This window comes from Dromaius novaehollandiae, chromosome 26 (genome assembly GCF_036370855.1).
Source record: "Dromaius novaehollandiae isolate bDroNov1 chromosome 26, bDroNov1.hap1, whole genome shotgun sequence".
Lineage (NCBI taxonomy): Eukaryota > Metazoa > Chordata > Aves > Casuariiformes > Dromaiidae > Dromaius > Dromaius novaehollandiae.
The window spans coordinates 6,557,295-6,575,319 of record NC_088123.1 but is presented as its reverse complement, the minus strand read 5'-3'; the positions used below and the strand labels follow the sequence as shown (position 1 = coordinate 6,575,319).

At 60.5% G+C, this 18,025-nt stretch overlaps 1 protein-coding gene across 4 annotated transcripts in view; it reads right to left on the bottom strand.

Annotated features, from left to right (window-relative positions):
* Positions 1–90: 90 nt before the first annotated feature.
* Positions 91–18,025, bottom strand: part of BIN3 (bridging integrator 3) — a 43,789-nt gene continuing 25,854 nt past the window's right edge. For all 4 annotated transcript variants that reach the window (XM_064497821.1, XM_064497820.1, XM_064497823.1 and 1 more), the window contains 3 exons: positions 8,242–8,383; positions 6,376–6,510; positions 91–1,071 (listed from right to left, as the gene is read on the bottom strand). In XM_064497821.1, the coding sequence (XP_064353891.1) occupies positions 925–1,071; positions 6,376–6,510; positions 8,242–8,383 (424 nt within the window). In that variant the 3' untranslated portion in view covers positions 91–924. The remainder of the gene's footprint in view (positions 1,072–6,375; positions 6,511–8,241; positions 8,384–18,025) is intronic.

The window sequence follows — 18,025 nt, the reverse complement described above, 5'->3', positions numbered from 1 at the left end:
GGTGGCGGCAGAGGGCAGCAGCGCCTTGGCTTTGGCGCCCGACTCGCGGCACCGCGCGCCGGCGTTGAACACAAACCCCCGACCCGGCGCTGGCTCTGGGAAGAACTTTATTGGAACAGAAGGGCCTGGTCCTCGTGTGCCGCAGCGTGCGGCGAGGCCGGCCGAGACGGGCTTCCCCTCCCCAAGGCACCGACTACGGAGCAGCGAGGAGCCTGCTGCCCTCCTGGCTGTGCAGCCCCCCGTGCCGCCAGGCACTGCCCCTTTCCCCGGCTTTGCTGCTGCTGCTTTTCACCGTGAGGTGGGATTTCCCTTTTTCAGCCCCGGCTCTATTCCCCTTGTCTGCGAAGGACGCAGCATCTTCTGCTGCTCGGCGCAGGGAGCAGAACCTTCAGCGCCCCTTTCCTGCCCCCTCCAAAATGCACCGCGCAGGGCAATTTTGCCCTCCCTGCTGCTGCTGCTGGGCTCTTAAGGCATCGAGCGAGCAGCCGGGGCGGCAGTGACTCCTTCCCGCTGCCCGGGCAGGGCCGTGGGGCTGCGCAGGGGCTGCGTGGGGCCGGGGCCAGGCGTGCGGGGCGCAGCCGCTGCCTCTCCTCCACCGCCTTGTTTCCCTGCTGCGCAACAAGCGCTCATTTAAAGAAACTGCAGCACTTAGGAAAACAGGGAGGGCAGAACAGGCTCAGCCAGGGTTGGGAAACCGCTTTTGGGAAAGAGCCGCCTGTTTCCCGAAGCGCCGCGCGCCGGTGCCGGTGCCGGCAGGAGCCCAGGGCGGCGCGGGGAGAGGGGGGAGCAGCAAGAGGTTAAAAACGCGGCGGCGGCCGGCGGCTCCCGGGAGGGAGGCGGCAGGAAGCGGGGCTGGCGCGCTGCAGCAGAGCGGGGGATTTCCAGCGCCTGCCTCGTCACCGGCTCCCGCCCCCGGCCCCGCGGTCAGTCGTCGGCCACGATGGACAAGGCCCGCAGCTCGCCCAGCTTGGCCTCGTGCTCCCGCTCCCGCTGCTCGTCGCTGAGGCCCGGCTCGTCGATCTGCGCCGTCAGCTCGCCGAAGATCTTGTGCATCTCCGTGTAGTAGACGACCTGCGGGAGGGAGCGGGTGGGGCGGCCGCGGGCGCCCTCCTTGCCGCGGGAGCCGGCCGGTGCCGCGCTGCCCGCCAGCGCCCCTCGCCTGAACGCTCCCGCTTCCAAAATAGCTTCTCCCATGTGTTCATACCACCCCCTTGGATTATTGCAACTCAACACGTTTTAATAACGCGCTGCCCTTCTCTGCTCGCGCCCATCTGGGTGCTGCGAGTGTGGCGGGGCCGAGGGGGCCCTGCGGCACGGTGCTGCCGGCATCCCCGCGTCGCGGCCGGGCCGGTGCTGCTCGGCCGGGGCGTCCCCAAGCCGGGGCGGCCGCCCGCTCCCGCACGGGTCTGCGCTCGGCGGCGGCGGGGGGATCGGGAGCATCGCGAGCATCTCGCATTGCAATGCGATACCGCGCGCGAGGCAGGGGGAGGGGTGTCGTAATAATGTGCTAATTAGCGCAACCAATTAGCTTCGCCAGCGAGCAGCGCTTCCACGAGCCGGAGGCAGCGGGTCAGCGCAGGCAGATGGCACCGGGCAGCCGGCTGCGGCGCGGGCCCTCGCCGAGGCAGCGCCCATGGGTGCGCGCAGCGGGCTGTGCCGGCAGCAGCGCCCAGCGCCACGGGGAGCCCGGCAGCGGGGCGCGAGCCGGCCCTCCCGGTGCCACCGGGGCGAGGATGCTGCAGCTGCCGGCGGGAAGAGCAGTGGCTTCTCCCGGGGAGCCTCGCGGGGCTGCCGAGCTCCCGCACGGCTCGGCGGCGGCGGGTGCAAACGCGGGCTGGTCCTCCCGGTGCCCCGCCGGGCCGCGGCTCTTGCCCCGTTTCAGCGGCGGGCGCAGGCCGGCTCGGCGGGCACCGTGGCCCCGGCAGCTCCCGGCGCGCGGGGCTCCGGCGCAGATACCCGCGTGGTCTCCATGGAGACCGGCTCCCCTCCTCCCGGCGCGCCAAAGCCATGGTTATTTTGGGCAGGGACGAGGGGAGCTGCTGGGGACACGGGCGTCCGCACCGGCCGCCCCGCTCGCCCCTGCCCTTGCGCCAGGGGCCGGGGCCAGTGCCGCGCGGCGCCGGGTGATTCAGCAGCAGCGCTCGTTTACGCGGTGACTAATGGCATCGGCTGCGGCACGGCAGGGCCGGGCGGGCAGAGCCGCGGGCAGCCGCGCGGAGCCTCCTCCCCGGCGCCGCAGAAGCCTCCTCGGGTCTCGCTCGCCCTGGATTCGGCGAAGCGCTCGCGGCGGGGGGGATCTCAAAGCGCGGCCCGTTAACTCACCGCTCCCAGGCCAGGAGGCAACGGCAGCACGGCCGCGAGATGGAGCCTGCCGGGATTGGCACTGCCGCGGCACCGCTTTCTCCCCGCCGCTACCCTCTTGCTCGGACAGGCTCCATGCCAGCCTCGAGGAGGCGAGTGCAGAGGCGCTCCAAGCAGCCGAACCGCATCGATCCAGAGCTCTTTCCAGCGATTTCCACGTGCCTCTTGGGCGGGCTGTGATAAACCTTCGCGCTGGTGCAAGCGGCTGGACCGTGCCCCGCGTCGGGCCGGCCTCGGGCAGCACCCGCGCTGCCGGCGGTCGCAGGAGCCAGCCCGGGCTGCCCGCAGCGGCCGGCTCTGCCGCACGGCATGTTTTGCAAGAGGCGCAGCAGTGCCCTAATTGCGCCGTGGCTAATTACAGCCGCCTCGCCCAGCCTCCCGGCAGCGCCGGCTGCACGCGGTGCCCTCCGCTCCGCCGCACGGCCCAGGGCCGCCGCCGCGTCCCGGGATGCCCACCCGGAGCCCCTCAGAGGCAGGAGCGCCGCGGCTGGACGGTCGCTCCCGGAGCCCGGGAACCCCAGCGGCTCCCCGCGCCGGCGGCCGGCAGCGCGGGGTTTTCCAGCTATGGATACCACATGCTCCGGCCGCATCCCGCCGAATCCCCGGCTAGTGTTTGAGACAGAGCCAAAGGCCCCAAGTCCACCTGTCTTGAACTAATCCTGTTTCGGGACACCGCGTTCTCCCGATTTTCTATAGACCGTGCTCACAACGCTGCGGCCCGGCAGCAGCTCGCGCTTGTGCAAGCCCTGCGCAAGACGAGGGCCCGGGGGTCCCACCGCCCGCTGGCTGCGGCGCAGACCCCGACCCGCAGCGCTGCCACGCACACGCCTGCTTTAAAAACCCCATTTCATTTCCAGCTTCGCTACAAACGCAGAAGGGTATCATGTTTTCTGGCTGGAAAATGAAGTACGACGAGGGAAGGAAGCGTTCACGCGCTCCCGCTAACAACGAAGCACCAACTCCCCCTTTCATCTCAACGTGGCCACTTCAAAGCCCCCAGGCAGGGAAATATTTGCCTCCCGTGGCTCGGCGCAGGCACGTGGGCGGCGAGAACTATTCGGTGGGGGAATGTTACAGCCTCCGTTCACTCGGGGCATGTCACGCCGTCAGCAGACACCCGGCACCGGGGCCAAGCCGTGCCATGGGAACCCGAACGCCTGGCACGGAGGCCCGAGGGGGTCTAGTTAGGTCAAAACCATAAAGCCGCTGTTCCGCGCTGTTTTGAAGCGCGGGGCCGTCCCCATCCCGCGGCGCGGCTCGTTCCCGGGCAGGCTGAGCAGCGAGCCCGTTCACAGCTCATCGTCATCTGCCCGACGGCACCGGGACGCGCTGCCACTTGTCGCCGGCTCGTCTAACTTTAGTCCCGCTTTCTTCAAGGCCAAAAAAAGGAAAATGGTGCTGTTTCACGCCATGGGTTGCTTTCGAGCGGCAGGGCACATCCCGCCGGGGCCGCCTGTCCCATCCCCGGGGCCGCGCTCCCTGCAGCGATCGCTGCCAGAGCTCCGTGCAGACGGGGCTGAAAATAGAAATTCCACCGCGTAATGCGAAACCCCGGGACGCTGAACAAGCTCAATGAGGCCCGGAGGGAGAGCGAGCCCGGAAAGCGCGGCGGCAGGATGAATGGGGCGGCAGCGCGGCCCGCCGCCATTCACGTGCCGCCCATTCAGCGCGGCAGCCCCGGGGCCGGTCCCGCCACCCCCCCGGACCCTGCTGCCTCCCCCTGCCCGGGGTCCCCGCAGGTGAGCAGCCGCCGCAGTGAGTCAGGACTCCTGGGTGCTATTCCTGGCTCGCCACTGACTCATTAAGTTACCTTGGGCAAGTCACTTCCCTTTTTCTTGCTTTTTTGGTGGTTTTTTTTCTGAGCCATCTGCAGCAGGGGAAACGCCGCGCGGCCCCCGGGCAAGTGCTCCAAAGCGGGGGGCACACGAGCAAACGGCCGCGGGGCTGCGGCTGCTCCGACCGCCTGCTCCCACGCAGCCCTGCCGTGGGGTGAAGGATGCAGCCCACCGCGGGGTGAAGGATGCAGCCCACCACGGGGTGAAGGATGCAGCCCACCGCGTTCCCGTGCCGGGGGTGGGGGGAGCGTGTGCCGTGCGCTGGTGTTCGCCGGGGACTGGCCTGAGTGCAGCCTGCAGGAGAAGCCTCAGCTTTGCTACGCCGCTGCTTCTCGGGGACGAAATGCGAGACCTCGCCTTTCCTAAGAAGGCTTCTCACCCGGAGGGAGGCCGAGCAGCGACCGTGTGCGGCCAAGCAGCAAAGCAGAGGCTGCCCAGGGCAATGGGAGGGTTCGAGCAGCCCTGCCACGGGCGCTGGTGATGGGCGCGCTGCAGCAACGGCCCGGGGTGGGAGCAGCGCAGCTCCGGGCACCTGCCCGCGCTGCAAACGCCGCAGCTCCCGCTCCCGTTTCCGACGTGGCCCGAAGGGAAGGACCAGCCCGCTGCATCCTGCTGCCCGGGGGCCCCGGGCGCCCCTGCTCTACCCCCACCCCGCTGAGCAGAGGCACCCGGCACCCCGCACAGCAGCGGGAAGGGAGAGTTCGGCCAAGGGCAGAGGGGCACGGCCGCTCGCGGAGGAAACTGCCAGCAGCTCGCAAATGCCCAGCTAGGGCAGGCAGCAGTCGGGTTTCAAAGGTCTCCTCCAAAAGACCCACCCACAGGCAGCGGCCCGAGCCCGTTTGTGCGGCTTGGAGCGGCGGGGGGGCAGCGAAACTTCGCCGCGGCTCCAGGGAGTCTGGTTATTTCAGCTGCGATGGCTGGAACACAGAGCCCTGCGCTCCCGATTGCTAAGGGAACAGCCAGCACAGCATCCCCAGCATCTAACCGGGGCGAACCGGCACCATCTGGTAGGTGAATCAGCCTGCAGACAACTCGCTGGCAGCTCCGCAGAGAGGCCCCGAGTCGGAGGTGAGGCGGAGCACGTGCTCGCTGCACCTCCCCGCCGCCGGCCTGCTGCACCTGGGCCACCGCAGCAGCGCCCGCGAAAATGCCGCGCGCAGGCGCCCGCGCCGAGAGCAACGCGCGGTTCCGCCCGCTGAGCCGGGGCACGGCACGCGCCTCGCATGCCGAAGGGTCGGGTCTTCAGAAGCGCCTGCAACTGGGGAAAGGGCTAAAAGTGCCCCAAATCGCCCCGGGCTGGACGAGATGCTGCTCTGCACTAGGGCGAGCTGGATTAGCTCACCATAACGTTCCTCCCCAGCCTCAACAATTTAAGGGAGAGAGGAGAAAGAAGGAGAAGCAGCAGCAAATCACAGAAGGAAGCTGGAAGATGGAAATTAAAGCGGGCTGTGTTTTATTTAAGCCACCCCCTCCTGCAAGGCCGTGTGTGCAGCTCGCACAGCCGGCCGCCTCTATCTTTGTCAGCGTACACCGGTCCCGGTTATCAATACCAGCCTTGAGCACCTCATAATCTTAGACGAGATCCAATTCTGACCTCAGGAATGCAAATGCAAAGAGGCGCCGTATCCGAACGGATAAGCTGCCGAATCCTGGTGTTTCATTTATAACCAGGCTCCAGCTGCACTGCAGTAAGGAGCCCTGTGGTACGGGACATCGCATTTGCACCAGGAATGTCCCTGACAGAGGCGGATCCGGGCAGAGGAGCACGAGGCAGTGACAGGTCACCTCCCGCTGCCCTTTCTGCGTGGCATCCGGCCAGCGCATCGCCACGGGTGCCAGCAAAGCCAGCCTGGTCCGCTGCAGGCCCGCGCTGAGCGGTCACCCGCCCCGTGTCCCAGCTGCCCCAGCACCGGGAGCAGCACCGGGAGCAGCACCGGGAGCAGCACCGCTCCCTTCGCCCTCGCTCAGACGCCGCAGCTGAGGGACGGCGTTTCGGCAGCGGGTCACGGCGGGTCGTCACGTTTCCCTCCGCGAGTGGCCTTCAGCTCAAGACGGTGCCTCGTCCCCAGAGCAATGCGAACCCCAGCAGGGCCTGAGCTGCTCCGCGGCGAGGCGGGCAGGGAGAAGCCCCGCCAGAACGCATCTGCCGGGGCCGGGGGCAAAGGGGCCGGCTGCTCACCTGCGCGCGGACCAGCGACTCGAAGCTGGGTTTGAAGTAATCAATGCGGCTGCTATAGAACTTGGGCATTTCCTCCAGGAGCTGCTTGTTCTTGGCTTCGAAGTCCTCCTTCACCGGCCTCAGCTCTTCGCGGGCCTGGGAGACGAGACAGGAGGGGGGGTCAGAGGCCTGGGAAAAGCCCCGTCCCGGGGAGGGGGGGCCCTGGCCCCCGGCCCGTGGAGCACGATGCGTTGCAGGGAGGACAACCAGCGACCGCCTGGCAGAGCACAGCGAGAGCCAGGCTGTGGCCTTGGAGGATGGGGAGGGCCATGGGATGTCTAGGGAGGCTGCTGCAGAGGAGATCCCGAGCCAGCCGGGTTTTCCCCTTTGGAAAACCGGGACAAAACCGACCCAGGGCTCAGCCAGGCTGGAGAAAGTCCCCAGCGGGACCAGCCGTGCCGGTGCCGAGCCCCCGCGGTCCTCGGGTCCAGGCCCCCTTCCCCAGGCCCTGCGACCCCCCCAGGGTACCGTCACCAGCGGAGCCCCCCCCCCCCCCCAGCTCTGCCTGTGACCTTCAGCTCCGCGCGTCCAACTGGCTGCTTTAAACAGAAGCGTGGGGAGAAGGGGAAATGTCTCTGCGCTGGTGTGCAAAAGGGCAGGAGGGGGTGGGCTGTGAAATACTAGACAGGTTCAAGTCTGCCACTTAATCCCGGTGCAATTCCGTCGGGGGGGGGGGGGCGCGGGGCAGCGCCGGACGCCGCGGAGGGGAGCGAGCCGCCGTGCCGGGGCCGCGGTCCGGCCGCCCCGCGAGGAAGAGGAGCGGCTCCACGGCCGGGCTCCCACGGCCCCGCGAGGAAGAGGAGCGGCTCCACGGCCGGGCTCCCACGGCCCCGCGAGGAAGAGGAGCGGCTCCACGGCCTGGCGCTGAAGCAGCTCCTGCGCCTAAAGCCACGGGGGTGGAGTTAATGTGGGACGCTGCCAGCATCCAACGGCACCAGACTCGGAGCAAACAGCTCGAGAGGGAAGCTGCGTATTTACAGAACAGAAATACCGCGACGAGATCGCGCTGTTTCCCACCCAATTCGCGGCCCTCTCGGCTTTCCCAGGTTCAGGATTTCCTAAGAGCATCCCTGGCTCTAGCCGGCATCTAAGCTCACATATTGCTTAGTTAAGATCTTTGTTGGTGGGGGGAGGAATTAGATCACGCTGAAGTTCATTAGGGGGGAAAAAATAAATAACTAAAACCTGCTTAATCACCAGGACAAAAGAATTCACATTTTCCAGGCACAGCTTTAGTCACTGAGGCTAAGCAAAGTAAGCTGCTTACTATTAAATCTGAGGTCTCTTTTGTTAATGCCGATAGGGCTATTCTTTAACACAATGCTTAATTTTGTGAGGAACGCGATCAGAAAATACATGTTCTTTGACTCTGAGGAAGTCAACTGTTCCTTCGAGGCTCAAGCAAACGTTCTGCCGGAGCGACAGATTTTGGGAGGAATGCTAGCAAAGATTTAATTTAAAAAAAAAATCATGATTTTGTTAAAATTTTGGAAGGAAAAAAAAGAATCTGGCAAAGCTTCCTGTTAACCAATTACTGCAATTTTCCAAGACTAATTTCTGTAACAGGTGGCAAATACGAAGAATGGAAATGCTCTGATCTTTTCCTTTCATATACAGCTGTTTGGGCAGACGCTGAGGTCAAGGGGAATTCCACCCTCCTCGACTTCAGCGCTAGCTGCTCCTATGGGGTTCTCAGTTCCTGTGGATTTTATTTTGGAAATCGAAAGTTCAGCTTGGTTCTGTCCCTCTGCTGAGCGCTGCAATTTCATTTCTTTTATTTTTTTTATTTTTCCCCCCCCGTTTTCAGGCCCCCCAGCAGCTCCGCACCTGGTGCAGCTTGGCGAGGACAGGGCCGGTTTTCTCCTTCTCCTCGTACTTCTCCACCTTGGACTGCAGGCGCTTGTAGTCCTGCAGCGTCTGCTCGCGCCGCTTCACCGCCACGTTCAGGCTGGGGAACACGCTGCTGAATCTGCCGGGGAGAAGCACAGAAGGGCTTGAGCGGGACAGCCTGGGCGCGGGGGCAACGTCCTGCCCCATAAATCAGGAAGGTGCCGGGGAGACTCACGGCAGCGAGCGGAGGTTGCTAGAGATGCTGCTGCCGCTACAGGACGGTCAGAGCTGGGGAAAAGTGGGGAAAAAAGCCCCCGTCCAGGTGCCACTAAATTAGAAGCGTGCGCACGCCGTCAAGGCTACGTCACGAGGCAGTTTGGGGCTCCTGCAGCGCCGGGCTCGTGCGCGCGGCCGCCGAGGCCGGAGGATGCTCGCGGGGACCGGAGCGCCGGGAGATGCCGGGCCCTTCCCCATCCCGGGGTTGCGGGAGCTGCGATCCCTGCGCTCTCCACCGCCAGTTGTTCGTGATACTTGTGAGATGCCTTAAATCCTAGCCAAGGTACAGTGTTTGGAGGGAGAGCTAGAAGCACATGCTTGGATTTTGTAAAGGTCAATTCATGTGTTTTAGGGTGTGTTTTTAAATTAAAAAAAAAATACTAAAAATCCAGGCAATTGTGCAAAGTCTGGTACAAGCACTTTGAAGGTTCCAACCTGCTTTTGCGCTCTCCTGGCAGCCCTTATGGTTTTACAATTAGCTTTTTGTTTTTAACAGGTTTCCCCTTCTCTTCCAGCTGCTATCTTAGAGAGTCGCATACGCCCGTGGCGAGCTGCCTGATCGGGGCCGGGGACGGAAGCTGCCTGGAGAACAAAACAACGCTCCTCACTTGACTAAGCAAACCGGGCAGAGAAAAAAGCACTTTCCCCGCATCCCCTTGGCCGTACACGGCTGTCGAAAGCGGAGTTTTACTGACGCCTCGGTTCCAAAGGCAACGTGCAGGCAGAGGCGGTGCCGCTCCGCGGGTGCCGTCCCCGTGCCGGGCTCGGAGCCGTGCAAGCGCGCGCCGTGGCACGGCGGTTATAAAGCGAAAGTGCCCTGCTATGGACTGAGCCGGTCCCACCGCCGCCTCCTCGGGAGACGCGAAATGCAAGGAAACAGCATCACTGTCAGGAAGGAAACCGGACAGCAAGTGCTTTCCTGGACTAGACGCCCAGCAGGGCCATCGCTCGGAGCCGGTATTCCTGCACGGCCGTTTCCCGTGCTGAGGCCCAGCCCGCAGAGCGAGCTCCAGCTCCGGCAGGGCAACGTGATGCCGCGCGAGCGCTGGCTTTGCTCTGGGAAGCAGGAGGCACAACACACGGGAGCCGCAGCGCTGGCGAGGGCTCAGCCTTCTCCTACCCATGTGCTGATGTCTCGGCCTTTCTCCACCCCGCTGCTTCAGCCGTGGTGTTACCTCTGGCTGGACCGAGCCCCTGGGTGCATCTATGCGACCTTGCAGGGCAAATTCATGCTTTTCTCTTCAGGACGTCCTCTACTAGCCTCCTTCCACCTCCAGCTTGCTACTGGTACCAACACGGACCCAAAGTGCCCCAAATCCCGCTTGTGTGATGAGAAATAAAACCAAACACCCGCACACGCGCTGACGGGGCTTCGCACGTCCCCTGAGCTTTGCGAGGCCATCCGAGGCGATGAGGACTACGCAAATATTAACTGCAATAACTGCCCATTCGGGCACTCGCTGCTCTCCACCAGCTCCAGCCCGAGCCTGGCAAACCGCACCGCTGACGAGCAGCGCTGTACCCCAGACAGACGGACTAACAGCAGCCAGCGACTACCCGGGCTTATGGGGAGACTCGTATTATTAAAATGTGTTACAAATTGAGGAAACATGAACATCTGACTGCGAAGACAAGAGAGAATATTTTTGAATGTGACAGAAGAGAGAGCCAGCTAACCCAGGAGAGGGAGGAAAAGCCGGCGATTGGGCGCATTAGTCCTGTCTACAGAGCTAAAATGCAACGTGTGGCAAAAATCGTACTGCCACGGACTGCCCTGGTTCCCGCATGGCCGGCTGCAAGGCCGTGGGTTCGTACGGAGCAGGTCACTCTACCTCCAGACTCGTTTATTTGCTCTCCATAAACCACAGGGTCATTTCAAGAGGCCAGAACCAGGAGTCTTTCATGAAAACGTGCCTCGACGGCCTTGCGACGGTTTTTAGTTTTGAGAGGCAAGTGAGGCAAACAGGTTTCTGATCTCCTTAAAGTGAGTCCAGCCCAAGGAGCACATCGGCAACCAGCAAAACACAAATCCCACCCTGTGACTCTAATTTGCTTTGGATGTAAGCAGATGCATGCTTAATACAGGGCTATTTTGATTCAGACAAAACCACGGGCATTTGCAGCGCTTCGCAGCAAGGCCAGTGCACATTAATGCTTCATTTTCCCACGCTGTGCTCACGCCGAAGGGTGCTGATGTGCCGCACCGCCGGGCGCGGAGACGAAGCCTTTATCCCAAAGCCCCACCAGCTTACGGAGGGCAAGCGCCAGAGGAGAGGGGGAGCGGGAAACGCTAGCGTTTAATCACGCCTCATTTAGATGGTGAAATAGGGATGTGTTCTTGCAATCCTGATCACGGGGGATAACCTGGGCCGGTCCGCACAGACAGCGAGGCTTCCGCACGCTGCGATGTGCTTGCCTGATACTGTCCTCGCTCTGAGCAAGGCTCTTGCAAAGCGCCATCACCGCAGAGCTGCTCTTCTACGGCTCACAAATACCCATGATATCACCACCAACTCCCTGTCCCATCAGGACAACAACTAATCAGGGCAACAGTCTCCAGAGACCACCCAGAAGGACAGATCTCTGTCCCGGAGCTGCAAACACCATGAACAACTGTGCCTTCTATGTCTGACCCTTTGGCTCCACCGACCCTTTCCATCATTATGGGGCCGCAGCTGGGGCCACAGCGCTGCGAGCTTAATATTGCCCTGCGCAACCTGAAAAACTCATCAGGGAGCAACTTTCCGCGCGTCACCCGCCATCCAGCTGCCCGCGCGCGTATCAGATGCTGCTGCCCTGACATGGCTTTTTATGGTAAGTTTCTCGCGCACGCTTGCCATTATATTTAAATGCCGCGGCCGCTAGCGGTCACCACCTTATGGGCTATGGGGCTGCGTCCTCCCTCTACGTATGTCCAAAAATATGCCATGAAAGGGCTGGGAAGCAGCAGCGTGGAGAGGCAGCAAGGCTGCCCAGAAGAGGGGAGTGGGCTACACAAGCCCAGAGGGCTGCCCGGCGTAAAAGGACACACGTGCTTTGCCATCAGCACAAACTTAACGTCGGCAGCTTGCGACTTCTGCAGAAATTTCCCATGAATATTAGAGAGAGAGAGACAAAAATGAGTAATGCAGTTGGGCAGTCCCTCTCTTTAATTTTCTGTTGCATTCCTGGTGGGGGGCGGCTTGGTAGCAGGGCACCGGACCTCTCCTCGCTGGTGGCCTCTGCAAAACGAGCCGAGCAGAGCCGTGCCGACCACGGTGCCACGGCAGGGACGTGTGGGAGGAGACGGCAGGGCAGGCCAGGCCCCGGGGGACCCTCCCTGTGCTGGTTTGAGGGGGGCAGTGAACCAAACGCCGAGCAGGGGCTGCCATCGCCGCGCTGTCGAGCTGCAGCTTGGCCTGGACGCGGCTGCCGTTGCCTTGGGACCCTTAATGCACCGACGCGCCCGTCCTGGCCTGGGGCAGCTGAGTGCAGGGATGGTATAAATACGATGCTGCTCTTGGTAATATCCTTCTTTTGATTTTTCATCCACAAACTACCTCGCAGTGTCGGATCTGGAAAGTGCCTATCAGGAAGCTGCCTTGAAAAGGCAAGATTATGTCAGCACTACACACCAGCTTTTAAGCAGCGTTTTTCCGCTCGCCCATCCTTGAGCACTTTCTCCAGCACAGTCGCATACGCGGTACCTGCACAGCGCTCGTGCGCTAACAGAGCCTCCGCGAACACCAGAGAATTAGCGCGTAGCCGTTTACATCCTACAACCTCGCTACCGCGGGGGGAAGAAAGACCCCTTTAGCTCAGAAATGCAGCAAGTGAGACTGCCGAAGAGGACCGGCGACATAGTTTCCATTGACTTTGAAGTCAAATCTGGTTTTAAAACAAAACAGCTTCATCTTTTTCCCTGTTCTTGGTAGGAAGTCAGCGCGATTTTGCAGCCCATAATGGAAGGACACTGTACTCCGGCAGCGCTTTAAAAAAAACTAGCTGCAGCGCTGAGTCTGAAGAGGCTGTTACTGTGTAGGCACAGCAACTACCGTCTCACAAGGACTTTTAATGCATAGATTATACGCTGCATTTCAGCGCGAGGGGGGTGGTTCGGCTCCGCAAGCTGCCATTAACACAGTGCATCATGCCAGCTCCAGCTCTCCCGACAAGCTGCAGCCCGGAGCGCCCGAACCGGGAGCTCCCCGTTCCCGCGGTGCTCCTCGTTCCCGCGGTGCTTCCCATTCCCACGGCACGGGCGGCTCTCCGTGATGCCCCGGCCTGGCGCTCGGCGCTGGACTCGTCACCCTCACCGCCCGGTGTGCCGAGGACGTGCGCGGGGCTCCAGCAACTAATGCTGCAGCTGCTCCGTCGAAGGCTGCGGGGCTCCTACTTTCAGCCGCAAAGCTGAAACCCGCTCAGCGAAAGGCTTGCGTTTGTCCCTGCGGCGCGTGAGCAGTCACCGCCACACGCGCGTGGAACGGGGATTTCTGTAATTCGCTTGAAAACACGGCGTGGCGGCTAAGAGCGTCTCCGTGAGCCGTTGCTGCACAGCTGGCGTGAGCAGGAGAAGACTGGGCCACCCTGGGCTCCTCCAGCTTGCAGAAATAGCGCTTTTTGTGCTGAAGAGCCTCGCGGGAGGTTAGTGAGTCACCTGCTTTAATTTCCATGCAGGAATAGAGCAGCTCAAGCAGGGAAGCATGTTCCTTCATGGGACTGAGCTGGATTGAGCCGAGGGTGTGTTTCCCCCTCTGGCTCTTGAAGGAATTACTCTGTGTGAATTCCTTATTAACCGTGGAGCTCTGAAAATTTCCCTCAAGTTCAGAGAGAAGTCGGTTTTTTCCTATTTAGAAATGGAAAGAAACCTTTCGCAGGAGGGAGCCGCGTACAGAAATACGATCTCGAACCAAGTGCCACGGGTGGTAAACACAAGCGCGGGGTGATAGGAAGATACGGCTCCCACAAGTGCCAAGCTATTCTGATGACTTAATAAATCGCTGCATTTCACATGTCACACAAGTGTCTTCGCAAACATCTCGTGCATGTTATTTACAAACGCTCCCAGTGGAAAGCCTGGCACCGGGGCTGGCTGCAGAGCCGCCGAAAGCTGCTTCCAGTCACAAACACACCTCGGGCCCCCGAGCTCTGCCTGCAGCCCTGCAACGACGACTCTCTGTCCTCTCCCTGTGGGGTCTCAAATGGTTTTGTCAGTGTCCAGCTAAGCATCACAAACCCGCCCTGGCAGCAGGGTTACACGGAGGCTGGGAGGTCTCTGGGACAAGGACACCACGGGTGCTCTGGGTGCTGACCCAGGGGAGAAGAGCATTGCTACGTTGCCTCCAAACACTAAGTAGCAGCAGCTCTGGAAATGAAGCCTAAACAAAAGCAAAGGCCGCATTTTAACGAGACAAGGCAGGCTTAGCAAGGGTAAGGGGTTGAGGGAGACGAGCAGCACAGGACAGAGGGAAGGCTCACGAGGGAACCATGCCGTCATTTCACACGTCCGTTCCCCCGGCACATGAAGCAAGGATAATGATTCCTGCTTTCAAAAAGTGCTTTGAGAAACACAGGTGAAAAGTCCCATAATAGATCTTGGTCCTACAATTGATCTTTATGATCAGGGGCACGAAGTCTAGTTGGAGGCCTGTAGCTAGTCGTGTCCCCAGGGGTCCACACTGGCTCCAGTCTTGTTCAACTTCTCCATCAGTGGCCCGGATGAAGGGACGGGGTGCACCCTCAGCCGGTTTGCTGATGATCCCGGACTGGGAGGAGTGGTGATACCCCCGAGGGCTGGGCTGCCGTTCAGAGGGTGCAGAGATGGGCAGAGAGGAACCGCATGAGGTGCCACAAAGGCAAGAGCAGGTCCTGCACGAGGGAGGAATAACCCCGTGCACCGGGACAGGCTGGGGCGGACCTGCTGGAAAGCAGCTCTGCGAGGAGCTGGTCCTGCTGGCAAGTTGCCTGCGAGCCAGCAAAGTGCCCGTGCAGCCAAGAAGGGGGGTGGTGGTGTGAGGGTGACGGAGCACCGGCACAGGCTGCCCGGAGAGGTGGTGGAGTCTCCAGCCTTGGAGATACTCAAAAGCCACCTGGACACAATCCTGTGCAAGGTGCTCTAGGTGACCCTGCTTGAGCAGGGGTTGGACTAAACGATTTCCAGAGGTCCCTCCAACCTCGACCGTCTGTGATTCCGTATTTATCGATAAACCCACCACCACCCTGCTCCGTATGCACCGCCCGGAACGTGCTTTTGTACGGGAAGAGCGGTTCTGGCAGCCGTAAACACTCACAAACCCCAAGGACCACAGCGTGTTACTTCACACTTTCTCTTTAATACAAAGCAAAGAAAATTGCAGTTGACTTAAAGAAAACTTGGTGGGTTCTGTGCTAAAAACAAGGAGCCGGGGCGAAGGTAAACCTGCAGCACGGGGCATTAGAGCCCCTGCCACGAAAGCAGCTTGCGGAATAAGCTGCCGTCGTTCCCTGTCACTTTTTAGGCAACACTGCTGAGCAGGGATTACAGCGCAGGCAGCTTAACAGGAGCAGGTGAGGGGAGACACACGGGGATAACGAGAAGAAAACACAAATTACCGTCCCCCCACCGCCGGGGGGGAGAGGCGAAACACGCCAGGAAACTGCTCTTCGGATGGCATTTTAGCCGCGGGAAAAAAAAAATCACCCTCCCCCCAACTTTAGAAGAATCTCTGAATTATAAATAACATTGCCACTCCGTTGCCACTCCAGCCTCCCTTCAGCTCCCCGTAATTAAAGGATGGGGACTGAGAGACGCTGCCACGGAAGATAAAAGCGCCATCAGGATTCCCATCGCTGCCGGGTTCGTTAGGTAGGCAAGCAACGCACTTGTCAGCTGGGCTGAAAACTGGAAACTTCGCTCCGTCTCCGGCGTGGCGCGGGGCTGCCAGAGCGTCGCGGCAGCACCGGTCCATGCCGTGCCGGGGCCGCGTGGGAAGCGGCACATCCCGGCGCCGGGGATGCCCGAAAGAGCTGGCGAGCAGTCGCATCCCGTCGGCTCTGCCTGGCCTTTGCTTCTGGGGTTGTTTAGACTTCATTTCCAGAGCTGCTGCTACTTAGTGTTTGGAGGCAACATAGCAATGTCCTTCTCCCCTGGGTCCAGCACCCAGAGCACCCGTGGTGTCCTTGTCCCAGAGACCTCCCAGCCTCCGTGTAACCCTGCTGCCAGGGCGGGTTTGCAGCGTTTAGCTGGACATTTCAAAAACACTGACAAAACTTTTTTCTCCTTATTCAGCAAATCTCTCACGCACTTTTCTTGCATCGCTCTGCAGCAACGCAACCCCCCCGATGCTACGGCGGCATCCAGGCGTGCTCCTCCGGACCAGGGGTTGGAAAACGAAAGCAAAAGGGAACGGGGAAGGTTTACAGCAGGCACCAGGGCAGGGAGAAAAGGAGCTACTGAGAATGAAGAGCAAAAGGAAGAGGAGGAGGAGGAGCTGGGGAGGAAGCTTGGACAGGCGCGGGGATGGCTCAGAGCTGGGCCGAAGCAGCTGGGCTATGCTGGAGGATGCCTGCCATTCCCCAGCCCGTGCCCACACGTCCGCCGTGGGCCCGTCCACCCACCAGGAAGGGGAAATGAAAACCAGCCCTTCCGACTACGGCGAAAAGCAGCCGAAAAAGAAGACGGCAGCACAAAAAGCAGTGAGCGGGGATTAGGCTAAGAGCCCCGAGACGGGGGGCAGGCAGCCATGTGGCTAGCTTTGTGCGTGAAATCCTCATTAGAGGCCCGTAAGGACATGAAAGCGGCTTTTCCCGCTTCCGGTCCCCGGCACCCCTGGGGAGCCTCCCGGCTGGTGATCCGCTCCTGCTGCCAGAGGAGGAAGTGCAGATTGAGGATTCGCGGTAATGACACGGTTACGGGGGGGAAAACCGAAGATCCGAGCCCTCCGTGCGTGCCCGGACGGGGACAGCACGTGCCGGGCAGGGTGGCCCAGGCTCTGCCCGCGGGGGAGGCTGCGCCCGCAGCGATGGGCAGCGGGGTTCGGATGCTGAGCGCTGGCTTTGCATCCCTGGCAGAAAGCTGCCGGGGGATTTGCTGACATACAGCTCTAATTGAATTTATACATCGGTCTGCCGCGAAAGGCTTCGGGATGGCACCTCTGGGGACTGCCCCCGCGCCGGCGCAGGTAGCTCCCTTTGCAGCCCCTCTGCCGCGGCGTCGTGGCTCGGGGCTGCGCCGAACGGCCGCTGATGACCGGGGAGGTTCGGAGAGCTACAGTTGGCGAAAGCAAGATCCTACAGTAATGAAAATCAGCTCCGAACGTGAAAGGCATTAAAGCCAATGAATCTCCAAACCACCTGGCTCAGTTAAACTGCTTCCTTCCTCAAATACTGACACACAATATGTAATACCAAGATGACAGTACACAGTCTATCACCAGTCCCAGACTCAGCCAATACACCTCGCTCCTTGCCCAAGCCAGAATGAAGCAACAAGAGAGTGAAGTAAAAAGCAGCTGGTTTCCTTCCCCCTTGCCCCAAATCCACTGCTCTGGCGTGAATTTACGCAGGCAGCTCCCGCAGAGGGGAGCAGACCCCTCCCGACCTTCCCCAGCCACCCCGTCTTCGTGCCCAACCCACACACTCAAATATGTAATATTCTCGCTAGAGCTTTGCTCATTCACTGAAATTAAATGAGGGATTCCCAGCCAAGGGCTCGTTGGGGCTCAAAAAGCAAACGTCTCAATAACCCTATGTCCCCAGAAGCGGAGAGATTTAGACAATACGAGCCTCCGCCCCCCTCTAAATCTACTACTGCTTTCTTTTATATGGTTTCTTTTAACAAATTCTCTGAAATCTACTATCCCTGGACAACTGAATGGAGATTTTACTGCACATGTGCCTCTGATTACAATATATTACCGCTAATGATAATTGCCTGGATTATACTTATCTGTGTCTTTGGCTAATAAACTAGAAAAAAGACCACCAGCGAAGATGTAATAAAGTGCAGCTGTTGAAGCGAAGCCTGTTTCTAGGTCAAAGCAAGTTTGGGAGAGGCTGGGGAGAACTGTCTCTGAGAGGGGAAGCAATACCTAACTGGAAATACGAAGAGATCCTCAAGGCAGCTTTCATTAATCTGAAACTTTTATCCTAGAAACATTACTGGGGTTTATCTGCCAGCAGGACATGGGGAGGTGCAAGCTTTGCATTTCTCTCCTGCATCTCATTAGCCTGGAAATGGACCCTTGGGCTCCGCAGAAATGTTCCTGGCTGCACGGCGCAGCCATGCACGTACCTATGCTCGTGGAGCGTCGGGGCGGGCGAAGCAAAGGAACATTTTTTGCTCAGCAGCGAGATGCAGCCTCTTCGAGCATGAAACATAAGCTGTTTAAGAGCACGCAGCAACTGTTTGCAGGTGCCAAAGGGCAGGAAGAGAAAAAATACCATATTCAAGTCCAATGGAAATTTAGGAAGTTGGAGAGAACTGCCAAGGCTGGAAAGCAGCCAGGACACTGAAGTAAACACCCTTACGTTTCACCGAAGAACTCGA